Source organism: Ascidia mentula, chromosome 8 (assembly GCF_947561715.1).
Source record: "Ascidia mentula chromosome 8, kaAscMent1.1, whole genome shotgun sequence".
NCBI lineage: Eukaryota > Metazoa > Chordata > Ascidiacea > Phlebobranchia > Ascidiidae > Ascidia > Ascidia mentula.
The window spans coordinates 6,468,541-6,482,654 of NC_138573.1; the positions used below are offsets into that span (position 1 = coordinate 6,468,541).

The following is a 14,114-nucleotide window of genomic DNA, read 5'->3' on the forward strand; positions in this document are numbered from 1 at the left end:
GTGAGGTGATGTCAGGAGCCACTCAGCGAGCTTGCTCGCAGCACAAGTTTCGGAAATCGACTGTAGGTATGAATCCTTTTGTACTGGTGTGTCTCTGTGGATTTGCGCGACGCCAACTTTTAAGTTCTGCGGTTTAATTGAGTGCCGCGCAAAAAAACACAGCAGCCTTTGTATGGAAATGGTAGGTACACTGGACAGTGGCTGTTTTTGTCAATGGGATATGTTTGTGCTGTTCGGTGTACAAATAGTTATGTTTTGTCAATCATACAATACTTTTGAAACCAAGTGGCAGCGTGCAGGTGTAAGTTAGGGTAAAGCTGCAGTGACCCAGTTGACATTGTAACTATATTTCAGGACATACCCAAAAGCAAACACAATTAAAACAAAAAAAAATCAGTGCTGGATTCTTAGCAGAGAAAACACAGAGCTTGACAGCCGCCTTTGTTCAGTTGCAAAGATTTGATTGGCAGGAAGTGGAGAAGCATGTCAATTGTCCCGGGAGGTCGATGCTGTTCATTTTTGTCAAATCTCATCAATACTGGATGAGTAAGGGCCTTGGCGATAATTAGGTGGTCGTCTGACACATCAACTTGACCTTCGCTAAGGGCAGTGTATCCCTAGTATCAGCGGCAATTCAAGTTTGTTTGCTAGTTTAGAAAGTGAAGGTTGTCAGTATGACAAGTATGTCAAGCCGTAAGTTGCTTTTGGCGAATTTGAACATATAGTTTTGTGGATGTAGTTAAAAAAACTGGAATCCGTTGCTAATTAATAAGTATTATCCGCAAATATCACGAGATATGTGAGAAGTGGGCTAAAATTGTAAATGCTAATTAATGTCATTGAATTTGTATTGACGAGCGCTAATGTAAGTGAAGTGTAATACCAACGTATGCTTTAAAAACACAACGAACTATATTGCGCCAAAGGTAACTACAAGCGTGAACACATTATTCTTCCACTACAACTGCAGTCAAACCACTTCATCTATCGGTAATTATAACATCCCAAGAACTAGAATTTAATCCTGACCCAATTTTGCAGGTAGGCGATCGGGTGGTCGAGGGAATCGCGGCTCTTCAATATTCGGATCAACCTTTAAACCAACTAATGAGGAGCTAAATTACCTGGAGGCGGCCGAATATGGCGATATACCCACCGTACGACGCATGGTGGAAGATTCTAAAACCCTCAACGTCAATTGTGTAGACTACATGGGACAGAACGCTCTGCAGCTTGCCTGTGGGAATGAACACTTGGAGGTAAGTTGAAATTAAATTAGTAAAAGTTCGTGACGGTCAAATAGAAAGTTGTTTGCCAAAACGTGTAACATGTAGACACATAAAAAGTATACTCGAACGTCAACGGGATTGCAATGTAAACGCGTTCATGGGTGAAATACAATATGCCAGGGCACGATCGCCCCACTGCAAAAGCAAAGTTCATTAGGTTCACTACAATGTCTTGACTGAAACGCTAGTAAATCTATAATGTATTCGAATGTAAGTTTCTTCAAAAGAGTGTTGGTTGTTCTTTATTTTCTAAGACTTAATAGGTTGGGGGATAACATCTCTAATAAATTGAAAAAAGTATAGATAATTTCGGGTTCTAATGCGTCCAACCTCTTAGCACCAAATACAAATGCCGAAAACAAGTAAACCGTTGCGATGATTTATAGTCTGCCCTTTTGCTCTGCTTGTCTTGTTTTATTTCACAAACCAAAAATCGAATTTCTGTCGCGGTTAATTTAATCGTGAATAGAGTCTCCGAGCTTAAAAGCACATTCACATCCTCCTTACTGACCCTAGCCTATACGTACACTTGTGTTGCCGTAATGTAAAAATCCCAAATTTTTAGTATATTTACTTTGTAAGGTTATCTTGTATCTCGCATTTGTTTTGATGTACTTTAATCCGCCTGCGTGATGGTAAAAAGGTTCAAATGTACCGAGCAAACCTCCTTTAGTTACTTTATACTTAGGCACCATCGAATTAATTAAACCATGTGGATTCGGTGAGTTTAAATAAGCGGTAGTTTTATGATAATCAACTCGTTCCTCTTCCACCGACGTCGATTAAATCGTAAGTCTGGGATGACAGTTGGCAGCGACACTAAAGTCTATATATGGGTACGACCCTAAAGCTCCACATCCAAACAAATTTAATTGCTATTTTTAAAAGTACCAACAAGTGACATTTTGCTCATAAATTTTTTAGCACCTTCTCCATGCTGGAGAATCATCAGAGATGTTTTATGTATTCCATGAGCAATGCAAACCCTGACCGATAATAATCTTTAGATTTGTCCTTATTTTACGGACTACGTCCTCATATATTTGGGGTGTTCTTATTTTTTACTGCGTGGCCTTAGTTTTTTGTTGTCATAGCTCCAAAACAATTAAAAGCAATCTTTTGCCGTACTTCGTCAACCGTATGTTTTGTGTAACAATCCCTGTGCCTAAAAATTGGTCACACATGAAATGTGAAAATTTATACAAAATCGTCATAGTTAAACACAGTGTGGCACGGAACTACATATAAGTTAGTACAAAACAGTGCTAAACACGCATAACCGTTTGAGTTGTGCACCCCTGGGTTAACATGTTTTGTACGCTTTCAAGTTACACGTTTCATTTTGCTTTAAAGCGCTATAGGGTAAGTGTAGCGATTTTCTTGGGGCTTTAGTCTTCAACTGACCTCAATGACAAACCGATCGAGAAGCAAGCTGACGCAAAGAAATGTTTAATCAATGCTAATTTCATTTTGGCGGAGCGCGGAAATAGCATCACCGACAGGCCAGAGCCACCGAGTGACCTAAATCGTGTCCTGAAAGAGAAGCCGTTAGCACAAAGGCAGCTACAGTGTTGAACCTTTAGTTACATAAGAGTGTGTGGGGCTAACTTTCGTCTTTCATCCACCAATATTAAATCCTCAAGGTTTGACAAACGTCACGAACCTACACATGTAGACATTTCTCCTAGCCCACAATCTTCCGCCGACATTTGAATTTGACCCGACTTTATTTCCCCGGGGACGACGAGGGGATGCACGTGTGTGTCCAAAGTCGCTCGGAGTCACTCATTTGATGATGTCTCAATGCGCACTGACCCGAACATTTATAAAAAATTCTGTACGGTACGGAAAAGTGTGTATATTAACGCGTACGAAACGTCCATAGCTGTGACATTTTCGTTTAATTGGGGACGTCAAATTAATTATTTATCGCTCAGTTCGGATTCCTGAAACTCAAGGACTCGTGACGACCATGTTTCACATCTTGGTGCTTTTTTATCGGGTTGGTTTAATGCGCTTGTATGGGGCGTGCAGCATGTTGTTCAGTCATGGATGCTGTATGGGCGCGAACCAATATATTACCTTGGATGAGTCTGTATGTTTTCAAAATTTTAATTTTTTAAAAGTTCAAAACTCAAGGACAATTTGGTTATTTTTGTCGAAACCTGAATTGAAAAGAATACAAACCAACAAAAACCATACTCAGCTTCAAATTATCGACTGAGAAGTCACACAATATTTTCGTAAAAGAGAGTTCCGCTATTAAGAGCCTCGAGCTTGTGGCAGTCGATTAGGTGACATTTGCTCCGTCCAATATTTTACCTATCGACTGTTGCCGTTCAGGTGGTCGAAATCCTAATCAAGCAGCCGACGATGTCACGGATTGGAGATGCATTGTTGCTTGCTATAAGTCGAGGATATCTTCGCATAGTTGAGGTTATTCTTAACCATCCTTCTTTCGGAGTTGATGACCGATTGACGAGGAGTCCTTGTGAACAGAGGATGTTCAATATGGCCGAGGTTAGTTAAGAGGGTGTCTTATTCAATGTTGCGTATAGTTGTATATATAGTTTATGTTACTAACGTTACTTTCTTAAATAAATTTATACTAAATACATCAAATTATTAAATTTGAAGTAGATAAGTCTTATGTCCACGAACTGGAAGTCTCTTGGTTTGGCACTATTTAAGAGGACTGACTTTTGTATTCTAAAGTACACGTCTCTGTTGTTCGGTATAGTATAGGGTACCCTGCATTTCGACGTTGACCGAAAGGTACCTCAAAGTGGAGGTTAGTGTGCCTGCTGGTGTAAAAGCTAGCACAGTGCCACTTAACAGCTGCACTGATGAGACCCTTACAGGTCGAAACAGTGCGTGTACACACCCTGTCTGCAGCTTTCCAAAAGTACACTAGTTTTCGCGAGTACCTCTCGCTTCATCAGGTGTCAAAGTCATGTATTCCTTAAGAGTACCAAACCAAGAGACTTCAGTTCAGTACTATATGCATAAAAGCTATTTTTAACATGTTCTATCTTTGCTAAATGCAATAGGACCAGGACGCGGATTTTTATGCTTATGACGACGACGGCACGAGGTTTTCGCCTGACATCACCCCCATCATTTTAGCAGCACAATGTCAAGAGTTCGACATCGTGCATGACCTTTTGCGTCGGGGAGCTCGCATCGCGCATCCCCATCATTATCGATGTCAATGCAGGGACTGCACATCAAGGTGAGGTTCATTTTGCAAAGCTAACAGTTTTTCGTTTTTTGTCATCGGATGTTAAATTCCAATAAAAAACACACATTTTGGGCATGATTTGTGACTTGTTTTTTAAACAGGCGGAGCCACGACTCGTTGAGCCACTGTCTCTCGCGCTTGAACGCCTACAAGGGACTTGCAAGTCCTGCTTATCTCTCTCTCGCTTTCCCCGACCCAGCTCTGCACGCGTTGAAACTCAGCCACACACTTTCCAATCTCGCTAACGTCGAAAAAGAGTTTAAGGTGTTTTTTTCCTGCCAATAAATACAACACACGTCTATAGCCAAACAAATGCCGTAACGGCAAAATTGTTCCTTTTGTACCTTTTTTTTGCTGACGTAACATCCTAGACACGGAGAATACAGTCAGATTGTCGACAACGCATTTGTTATTTACGTATTATTGAAGATTCGCTCATTGGATCAAAAATTTAAAATTGTTATTTTACAAAAAAAAAAATTTAAACTATCTAAAGTAACCATTATATTTCATACGTGGGCAGAACGATTACATAAAGTTGGCTGCCCAGTGCGACGATTTTGTCGAGAAGCTTCTCGATCTTTGCCGGGACACGAATGAAGTGAACGCAATACTGAACGGAAACCATACGTCGGGGATGACTGAAAACGGGAGGACTGTCAGGCGACGACACGCTCCAAGGAGGCTGCAAAACGAGTATGTGGAAAAGTGTTGTTAAGAGATATACCAAAAGACTTTTTTCTAAAGTGTTTATTTGAAACCGTCGTTTCGTCTGCTATTACACTTAGAAACTTAAGTGCCAGAAGAACAATTCTGATTAATTAGTATGCCTGGCAGCAAAAGTAGCAGTACAAAAGACTTTATTTCAATTTGCAGTATGAAGGCAAGAAGACATATTTTTTAATTATTTAAACAATTTAAATTCAGCTTTCAATTGTTATACTAAGACCATACGCGTCACAATCGTTTATATACGTGCTCTATGCCCGGATAAAAAGACTTTTCTGTTACATTATGGCTTGGCAACATAGTAAGATTTGTTAGAATAACAATGACAATTACTAACTTGAAATGCTTTGAACTAAATTTGTAATGTTCGATTTCTTAAGGTTTTCATGAAAATGTTTTAGTTTTAAACTGAAGATGTGACAAATAAATGTTTGTCGAACTATGAGTGACAAGGTTGTCATCGGTTACAGCATGCTACTATCGCAAAGCACTGTACAAATCGATGTTTTATCGCACAGATGCCACGATTGTACTGGAGACACCGAATCTAATCCGAAACTGCGACAGCTTAAGCTGGCCATTAAGTACAAGGTGAAAAAGGTGAGCACAGACTTGAACAAATAGAGTTTGGGATTATCCCGCACGAGGACGATGAGATAGTGTCAATAATTGTGGGGACTAATATCTTGAAAGGTTTACGTGTGTTTGCGGGGCAAGCAATTCAGACGTCAAGTGTTATCACTGCAATGAGATTCGCAAGATACTTAAATGATTTTTGAAACAAATCTTTGACAAAATTTCGATAATGTGAAGGAACAGACGAAAAAACAATGTCAGCATGTTGTAACTTATACTGACAAATGTTTTTATGTTTGTGAACTAATCAACAATCAATCCTTTGCGCAGTTTGTCGCCCATCCTAATTGCCAGCAGAAGCTGATCGGGATATGGAACAGGGACTTAAGCTGGCTGCGCCAACTCTCCATCTTCTACAAGGTGTTGTTGGCGCTCGCCACCAGCATGTGTATGCCGATCCTTTCCATCGTCTACTTGATTGCACCATGCAGCGTGGTAAGCACTATATATCCATTGCTTCGTACTTTCGCATATTGTTCGAAACACAGGTTGATGCTGTCCTGTCGTACATTTCTTTTATTGAAAGTTTGTGGATGCAACAACAGAAACAGGAAAGACCAGAAACCAAAGTTAAAAAAAACAAAAAAACAGGAAAACAGGATAACAGCAAAAGATTCGTAAACTTTGATAAAACAAAGTTCTGCAAAAGCTCTTTGAGCGTGTCACACTTATTGATTCAAAATATTTTGTGATAATTGTATGGGGGCTCCTGGAATTAACACACAGGCCCGCACGGTGTTTGGGAACCCCAGGTTGGGAGCCACTACTCTATACAATTACACAAAAACAGCGTTCTTGGCACTGCGTTTTTGGAATAAATTATTTATGGTGTAGTTTTTTGAAACTTCAAATATTTGATATTGCAGGTCGGAAAACTGTTACAATCGCCAATCTGCAAGTTTGCGATGCAGGGAATCGCCTACGCACAATTCGTAGTGCTCCTGATGGTTAATTGCCTGGACCGGTAATTAAAAATCAAATTAAACCTAATTATTTATCCTGAAGTTTTGTACTCAACGTGATACAGCTATAATGTTTCTGTTGCTACCAGGCATATTATTATTTAATATTATTTAATAGTCTGTTCCTCTGGCACAACAAAAACGTAAATTTGTTAGCCGACGTTTCGCCTGTTATCCAACATGGCTTCCTCAGGGTAACGATACTGGTACAGCACACAACCAACACCAAGAAAACGAAGTCTTGTTGGACAACAGCGAAACCTCGGTTAATAAAGTTACGTTTTTATTGTGCCAGAAGAACAGACTATTAAATTAAGTAACACAGCTATTAATGGTGTTTGTGCCATCTAAATACTTGCTATAGCAACGTAGTGAGGGATATTTATTATTGGGATTGGCCAATATTGTTTTTCTCTCAGCATGGAAGGAATGCGCGACATCGAAGCTTTTTCATTTTTCGTTCATAAACACAGTCCGACGGGGAGGGACACGACCTTTAACTGGTGTGAGATGCTGATAATGATTTACATATGCGGTAAGTTGTAAGGCCATATATGTTCTGGTTGAAATTCCGGTCTTCGACCACACAACCCACACAATTCTTAGATACTATAAGTTGAATAATACTGCGTTTACGACAATTACGATAATGGTTTTGAACTATCCTCCACTGTTAAGCTACAAGCACTCGTTTGCCTTTCCCATCGCTTTGTATGGAATTCACAACACATCAGACACACATGCAAATGTATTTCAGGGCGTTCTATTTAATTTTTTCGCCATAAAATTACAAATATTTATCGCGATTGTTTTCATGGTGCTCATTCATTACAACTTCTAAATCTCATTATTCGATTCCTGTTAACACGAGCGACGAGAGTAGTCGACCCTTGTTCTTTTTCTCTTTGAGGTAATTCCTCGTCTATTGTTGGTCTTGCCGTTTCTCCGTGTGGGAAGTTGTTGTCACGAGCGACCAGAGTAGTCGATCCTTGTTCCTCTTCTCTTTGGGGTAATTCTCCGTCTATCGTTGGTCTTGCCGTTTCTTCGTGTTGGAAGTTGTTGCTTGATACGTTTCCGCTTTCGGCTTTTGTTTTGTGGCATCCTTTCTTACAACATGTTGCCTTCGAGAACACATATATCAGCTCAACGATACAGAGAAAAGCGCAAAATAAGTTGACAATGTTCATGTACCGAAGAAATATCGTCTTTTCGCCAGGTCGCGAAACCCAGCACGGTACATAGCCGTCGTCGCTTCCCTCTGGCAGCATGTGTTGAGCACACGCCCAAAAAACGTTATCGCCCTCACAGCGGAACATTTGTGGGACACTGATCCACATAAGATGTAAGAGAGAAGACACCTTGCGCCCGTCAGAGACGATGCGACCGTCGTTTGGTACGCCCGGATATTCACCATAGCGAAATAAGTCGTAAGCCCAAACCAGGAATATAAGTTCAATAACCAGTCGGAACGCAACTGAGATAATGTACCAAAACTGTGTTTTTCGAATCGTTGCAAATTCTCGCACTTCGCCGTCATTGTCATACACCTGCTTTATTCTCTTGGTTCTCTTTCTGCCACGTGCTGGACCCAGAAGCCCGTTTCGCTCGCTCCCCCCCTCCTCCACATCGTTCGCCCTCTGTTCCTTATATTTCTCCTTTTTCGGTCGAGAGCGTAAAGCAAACAAGTGGAAAAAGAGCGGTGGCGTTGCAAGCGCTAGAATCTGGAACGACCAGAAACGCATGTGCGAAATGGTAGCGAACTTGTTGTAGCAAACATTTGTGCAGCCCACCACATTGGTGCTGCAGTAGAACTTGTCCTGCTCGTCGTCATACACTTTCGCACCTATGGCAACGACCACCAAGAGACGAAACACGACCAAAAACAAGTACCAAAGCCTTCCAAAGACGTTGCTGTAAATGCCGACGGACGTGATATCAGAATATCCCACATGTTTCAACGCTAACAAACTTTACACTCAATACAGTAACTTGAATGAAATGCACAGTTTGCAGAGATTAGTGCGAGTACTTGTTCTGAATGAGAAACATAAGTTAGTACAACTTGGTCTCAATTTTCGCCTCCCCATGTGTTTTAAACTTTTAATTTTCTGTATCGTAACAATTTGACTAGAAAAGTTTGAGCCGGACTAATTCGGCGAGCACCACATCAGCTAAACTGTTTGCCGATCTTTGTCACCGATACCTTTATACCTGTTTTGTAATATAATTAGTCGTAGATCATAGATCTTGTTTCTTTTCGGTTTCTCTTTCGGTTATAGATTGACAATAGGTTACAAAGCCAGTTCGAGGTGTATCGAAACTTGTGATTAAGGTAACGCTCAGTAATGTGACCACCTGTGAAATTGTTTCGATCCATCGTATATTCAATGCAAATATGTTCTGTTGGAGTGATTATTCATAGCAGACGGAAAGCGGGAACTGTCACCATCAGTGCTCTGTTCTTTGGATCTGACACGAACTGTTGCTTACATCGAATACTGTTGATGTCTTTCCATGGATCAACTATATTTACGAAACGTTGTTATGTCACGATGTGTAAATATACAGTCATGCTGTTCGCTGAACTCAATATTTTACCCAAACTTTTTCTGGGTTTCGCTAGGAACAATAAAGCACAACACATCACTCAAACTAAAAAAAAACAAATTGTGCATCCTTACATGATTTTGCGAATTGTCTTTATTTTACGTGTTTATGGCCGCGATTTAGAAGGGGGGCAAAAATACGGATATATATATGATGATGACTTAATTTATGACCTTTGACACAGGGTTACTCTGGAACGAAATCAAGGAACTGTGGCAACAAGGACCGCGAGAGTACATCTTTAAACTGTGGAACATCGTTGATTTCTTCATGCTTCTCATTCTCATCACGTCGTTCTGCTGCCGGGCAATCGGATATCGTAAAGTGCGTGATACACCATATAATCTTCGCGTGGTTCTGCTGTTGCGACGGCTAGAAATAAAATGTAAATCACAATAAATAGCAGATGAAAACAAAAGTAATTTGTCATTCAGGCGGCGATTGGACAGTCGTGGTGGTTTCAACATTTTCGCGAAAATGCAACTGTGGTGGAATACGATCCGGGCTCGGGTAACGCGACCCTGTATGGAAACGTTATTACGCAAAACATACCTCCGTGGGCCGGGTACTACGCATACACCCGAAAAGGTAATTCTACAAAAGATATATGTAAATTCAATAAATATGTATGAATCATAAAGTATAGGGAAGCAGATGTAATAGGAACTATAGTATGGTAAAGGGCATGGTAAGGGTTCTGACATTTTTCGCAAGTGGCATGGTATACCGTATCTTTTTTGCAGTATGTTTTTTACTGCAGTATACTAATGCTTCTACATCGGTTATGTTAAACTAAACAAACATGATCGATGGATCATATCATTGCAGCTCGGCGCTGCATGCTCCGGTATACATTAAAGTGTTATATGTTGGCACATAGATATAAATATCCAGTAAATCATATGCTCGGCAATAGATCGATCGAACTGGCATTGGAGCGACCCGCAATTGGTGGCCGAGGCTTTGTACTCGTACGGGATGGTCCTCAGCTTCTCCCGCATCTGTTACATACTCGAAGTGAATGAGAAATTCGGCCCTCTGCAAATATCTCTTGCCAGGTAGGTTTTTTTCTTCAGTCAATAGTTGGAGTGTATCGGTTTGCATTGAACAATGACAAGTCACTATGGAATAGTTGATGCGATTTCAACACTAAGTGTCTTGATATAGCATGTCGTTTGTGTTATAGTACATTTTTGCAATCTCTGTTTTGCCCGGGGCAGTATAACTTCACACAATATTTCCCGAAAAGAATATCAAATGTTGTCATAAACTTTTGACTGGCTCCAAACTGTGTTCACTATAACATATTATAAGGGTGTTTTTTCATAAAACTAACGGCTACTCAAACATATCATTATCATAGTAAAAAGTATAAAGAATTTTTTTTTTTAGACAAACAACAATATAAAATTAATTTTGTGTTTCGAATAAATGTAAGTTCCGATTTTAAGTTATTTTCACACTGTTTGCGACTCGTAACATCTATAATATACTCCAGTTTACTTTAACTTACTCGAATGTTTTGCTCCTCACAGGACAGTGACGGACATTATAAAGTGGTGCGGTATTTTCTTCATCATTTTCGGATCTTTTATGTTGGGTCTTTTTAACTTGTACTCAAACTACAACGCACCAGGGGCGAAAAAGCACAAGTCGTTCACCACGTGAGTTCTCTTCGCACAAAAAAGCTCTGATCGTGACGAATTGAAACAACCATTTGAGAAAAATTCAAAATTTACCCTAAAATTTGGTTGTATGATCATACAGCGTGAAATGGCAACAGTTATCAAAATAATTAAAAAGTTTTTCACTTAAAAATAAACTAAAACGAACATATCCATGGGATTTTTTGCAAAGACTTTGAAAATTGACTTAAAACAGTGACTTTACTATTGGCATTATTTTAATTTGTAAGCGTCGTGAACACCTTTCTCTGCATCACGAAAAAAAATGCGCAATGCGACCAAATTTAAAAAACTGTACGAATCATGTGCGACGGTCAGTAATAATACGAATAATGATAAATACAATGCCTTCGTTTGTTAAACTAAACTCGTTCCAAGGAAATGCATGCTGATAACTCACCATCACACATGGAAAATCGATCGTATAATTTAATGTCGAAATACCTTTCGGTAATCATATTTTCGCCCGTCGGCACAGATCAATATAACCGTGGCTACAATTACATCCCAAAGCTCAGAGGTCAAATCGATGTTTTCCAATTTCAATGCAGGATCGAAGAAACCTTTATCACCCTCTTCTGGTCAATGTTCGGGCTCGCTGATTACCACGTGGTGGAGGTAAACTACGACCATCAGTTGACTCGCATCGTCGGCTATCAGCTGTACGGGGCTTACAACATCGTCACAGTGGTGGTTATGCTCAATATGCTGATCGCCATGATAAACAGCTCCTACTCCGAAGTGGAGGTAGGGTTTGGAAATTGCAGTATTAAAACCTGTTATTCCGATGTGTTGCTTTGGCACACACAAAGCCCGTGTTGTCTTTTTTTACTTGTTTCACCAATACGCCGCTAACCGTTACTGTCACATCCCAAAAGGCAACGTAACAAATTTCGAAAATCCAAAAAAATTTCTGACAATTTGAAAACATATACGGTAAAACAGACCTTTATTTTTGGCCCCCCGTCATGGGGTTGGGGGCCTTTAATCCATGGCTAAAGCAACAAATAATATTAAGGGGCCTGCTAAACTCTCATTGGCCCTGTGGGACATCCGCTTCACCACCCTCTGATGGGGCCTGGTCCATTTATTGCTTCTACGTGACGACAAGTCAAAGACGGCAATGTTGACCGACTCTTTAGGTTAACACGTGACCAAAAGAGTCAAATTTGAAAGCACGAATTTTGATAAAATGAAGTGTTTATAACTGTTGTAACAGGGCGACTCAGATGTGGAATGGAAGTTCGCTCGTGCCGAACTCATGTTATCCTACTTCGATAGAGGTAACACGCTGCCAGTTCCCTACAACCTGTTGCCCACTCCAAAGGCATTCTTCGGCATCTGTTCATGCCTCGCCGACTGTATTGGGTATGTTGTGCGAATAAATTGTTTTTTTTCCATTTCGATATAATCCTATATTGCTTTAAAAAAGATGATAAAGACAAAAACGACAGATCACTTTATAGGTTGCTGGTCGTGGCATTTGTGAAACGACGTTAAAGCACACACACCCGCCAAGCAAATGTTAAACCCATGTGGCCTTTGCCTTAGCGATATCCGTGTTTGCTTTACAGGAAATTCTCTGTAAAGCGGAAACAGGAGATGGATATCTGTGGTCAGACTGTTCCAACAAGCGGCCGGCCTATGCTCGATCTTGGGCAAATAGCGCATACTCAGGTAAGTTGTCTACGGATAATCTCGTAAGTCTTGCAACTTACAAGTGACACCTCCTGGAGATACGGATTGTTTGAAACACATTTATTATTTCTTAAAGGTCGACTTCACCTCGAGGTTTTCTTCCAGTCAGAAGGAAAAGAACAGCGCGGCTCACAGGACTTACGAGGTGATGTATTTTGCACTTGATTTTCGGCATTACTTTAAAGCATTGTTATCAACCTTTTATGCTTCGTGCTGGTCCCCCTATGCAGTAATGCTCAAGTCACGTGCCCCCCTGCTCATCCATATAAATAACATTTTTAAATAAGCTCAAATCAGTGCGGACACAGTTCGAAAAAAGGAACAGTTTACTTTCCCTATTTCAGGCTGTAATCTGTCGGATTGTGAAGCGATTCGTTTTGCGAGCACAAGTAGAAAAGAGCAGGAATGCCGAAATAACGGAAGGTTGGTTTGTATACTTTTTTATATTAAAGTTCAGCATCGCTAACTTCGGAACAAGATATTTTATAATGGCAAATAGTTTACGACAAAACAGCATTTTGACATTACAAGTGTATCAGAGAGGTTTTAGTTATGCATGACTGTGCTGTCTCAAACCTTTAATTCGTATCTCACTATATTGAACCCATTCGTTTACACAGCAATGTCTAACATACGCTTCTCTCCAACAGCTGAACTTCAGGAGATCAAGCATGACATCAGCAGTCTGCGTTACGAAATGTTGGGAAGCAGTGTCCGCTACGAGGAGAAGATGTCAACGATGCTTAATCTACTCCAGGACCGAAAACAATTTCTAACGGTCACCCCACCTAGAGAAATCAAACGACGCTCTTCACATAATGATGCTAAACTATCATGACGTCAAAACTCATTCAATCAGTTGTTGTTTGTTGCGTCACCATCTTTTTTTTTTATTTTTCGCATGAAATAAATTTGTCAAGCCAAAAAGTGGTTTCTTTAAAATTTATAGCCTAGTGTTTTAAGTACAAGCCTTGGTCTGTGTGCCTCTTTAACAAAAAAACGCAACCGCTAGGTGGAGGTAGTGGTTTATATATAAAAAGCAAGGTTGGCTGCACATTTAAGACAGACGTCCATCACGAACAACAAACGTCTGGGATTTCTTTGCAGAAATGTCAATTATTCGAAACCCGACAGGGAAATGTTTTGAGGTTGTAAGGTAATATTAAGGGTGTGGTAGTGGACAAATACATAAGTAGAGATTTGTATTTACGACTGCTAGTAGTCTGTGCAAAAATCTTGATCCTTCCTTTGCACAGGAAAACTGGGC

At 40.2% G+C, this 14,114-nt stretch overlaps 2 protein-coding genes across 2 annotated transcripts; one reads left to right on the forward strand and one right to left on the reverse strand.

The window, feature by feature from the left end:
- The first annotated feature begins 8 nt into the window (after window positions 1-8).
- Window positions 9-13,685, forward strand: LOC145911021 (short transient receptor potential channel 7-like). Its single transcript, XM_082998254.1, has 20 exons — window positions 9-66; window positions 1,042-1,259; window positions 3,633-3,809; window positions 4,340-4,521; window positions 4,632-4,794; window positions 5,054-5,238; window positions 5,778-5,859; window positions 6,166-6,330; window positions 6,762-6,859; window positions 7,277-7,392; window positions 9,649-9,788; window positions 9,899-10,052; window positions 10,381-10,522; window positions 11,000-11,128; window positions 11,701-11,896; window positions 12,369-12,517; window positions 12,724-12,826; window positions 12,924-12,992; window positions 13,192-13,270; window positions 13,498-13,685. The coding sequence occupies exons 1-20, from the start codon at window positions 9-11 to the stop codon at window positions 13,683-13,685; spliced, it is 2,793 nt and encodes a 930-aa protein (XP_082854380.1).
- On the reverse strand, window positions 7,679-9,234 carry LOC145910622 (gap junction beta-1 protein-like). The gene is made up of 2 exons (XM_082997810.1): window positions 9,153-9,234; window positions 7,679-8,817 (listed from the first exon to the last, which is right to left on the reverse strand). Exons 1-2 carry the CDS (start codon window positions 9,232-9,234, stop codon window positions 7,679-7,681), a joined length of 1,221 nt encoding a protein of 406 aa, XP_082853936.1.
- Window positions 13,686-14,114: the final 429 nt, after the last annotated feature.

Coding starts and splice junctions, on each gene's coding strand:
- LOC145911021 (XM_082998254.1), top strand. CDS start 9: ATGTCAGGAGCCACTCAGCGAGCTTGCTCGCAGCACAAGTTTCGGAAA. Junction 9,789..9,898: donor GGGCAATCGGATATCGTAAA/GTGCGTGATACA, acceptor TTTGTCATTCAG/GCGGCGATTGGACAGTCGTG. Junction 10,053..10,380: donor CTACGCATACACCCGAAAAG/GTAATTCTACAA, acceptor GCTCGGCAATAG/ATCGATCGAACTGGCATTGG.
- LOC145910622 (XM_082997810.1), bottom strand. CDS start 9,234: ATGGATCGAAACAATTTCACAGGTGGTCACATTACTGAGCGTTACCTT. Junction 8,818..9,152: donor ATACACCTCGAACTGGCTTT/GTAACCTATTGT, acceptor AAAGTTTGTTAG/CGTTGAAACATGTGGGATAT.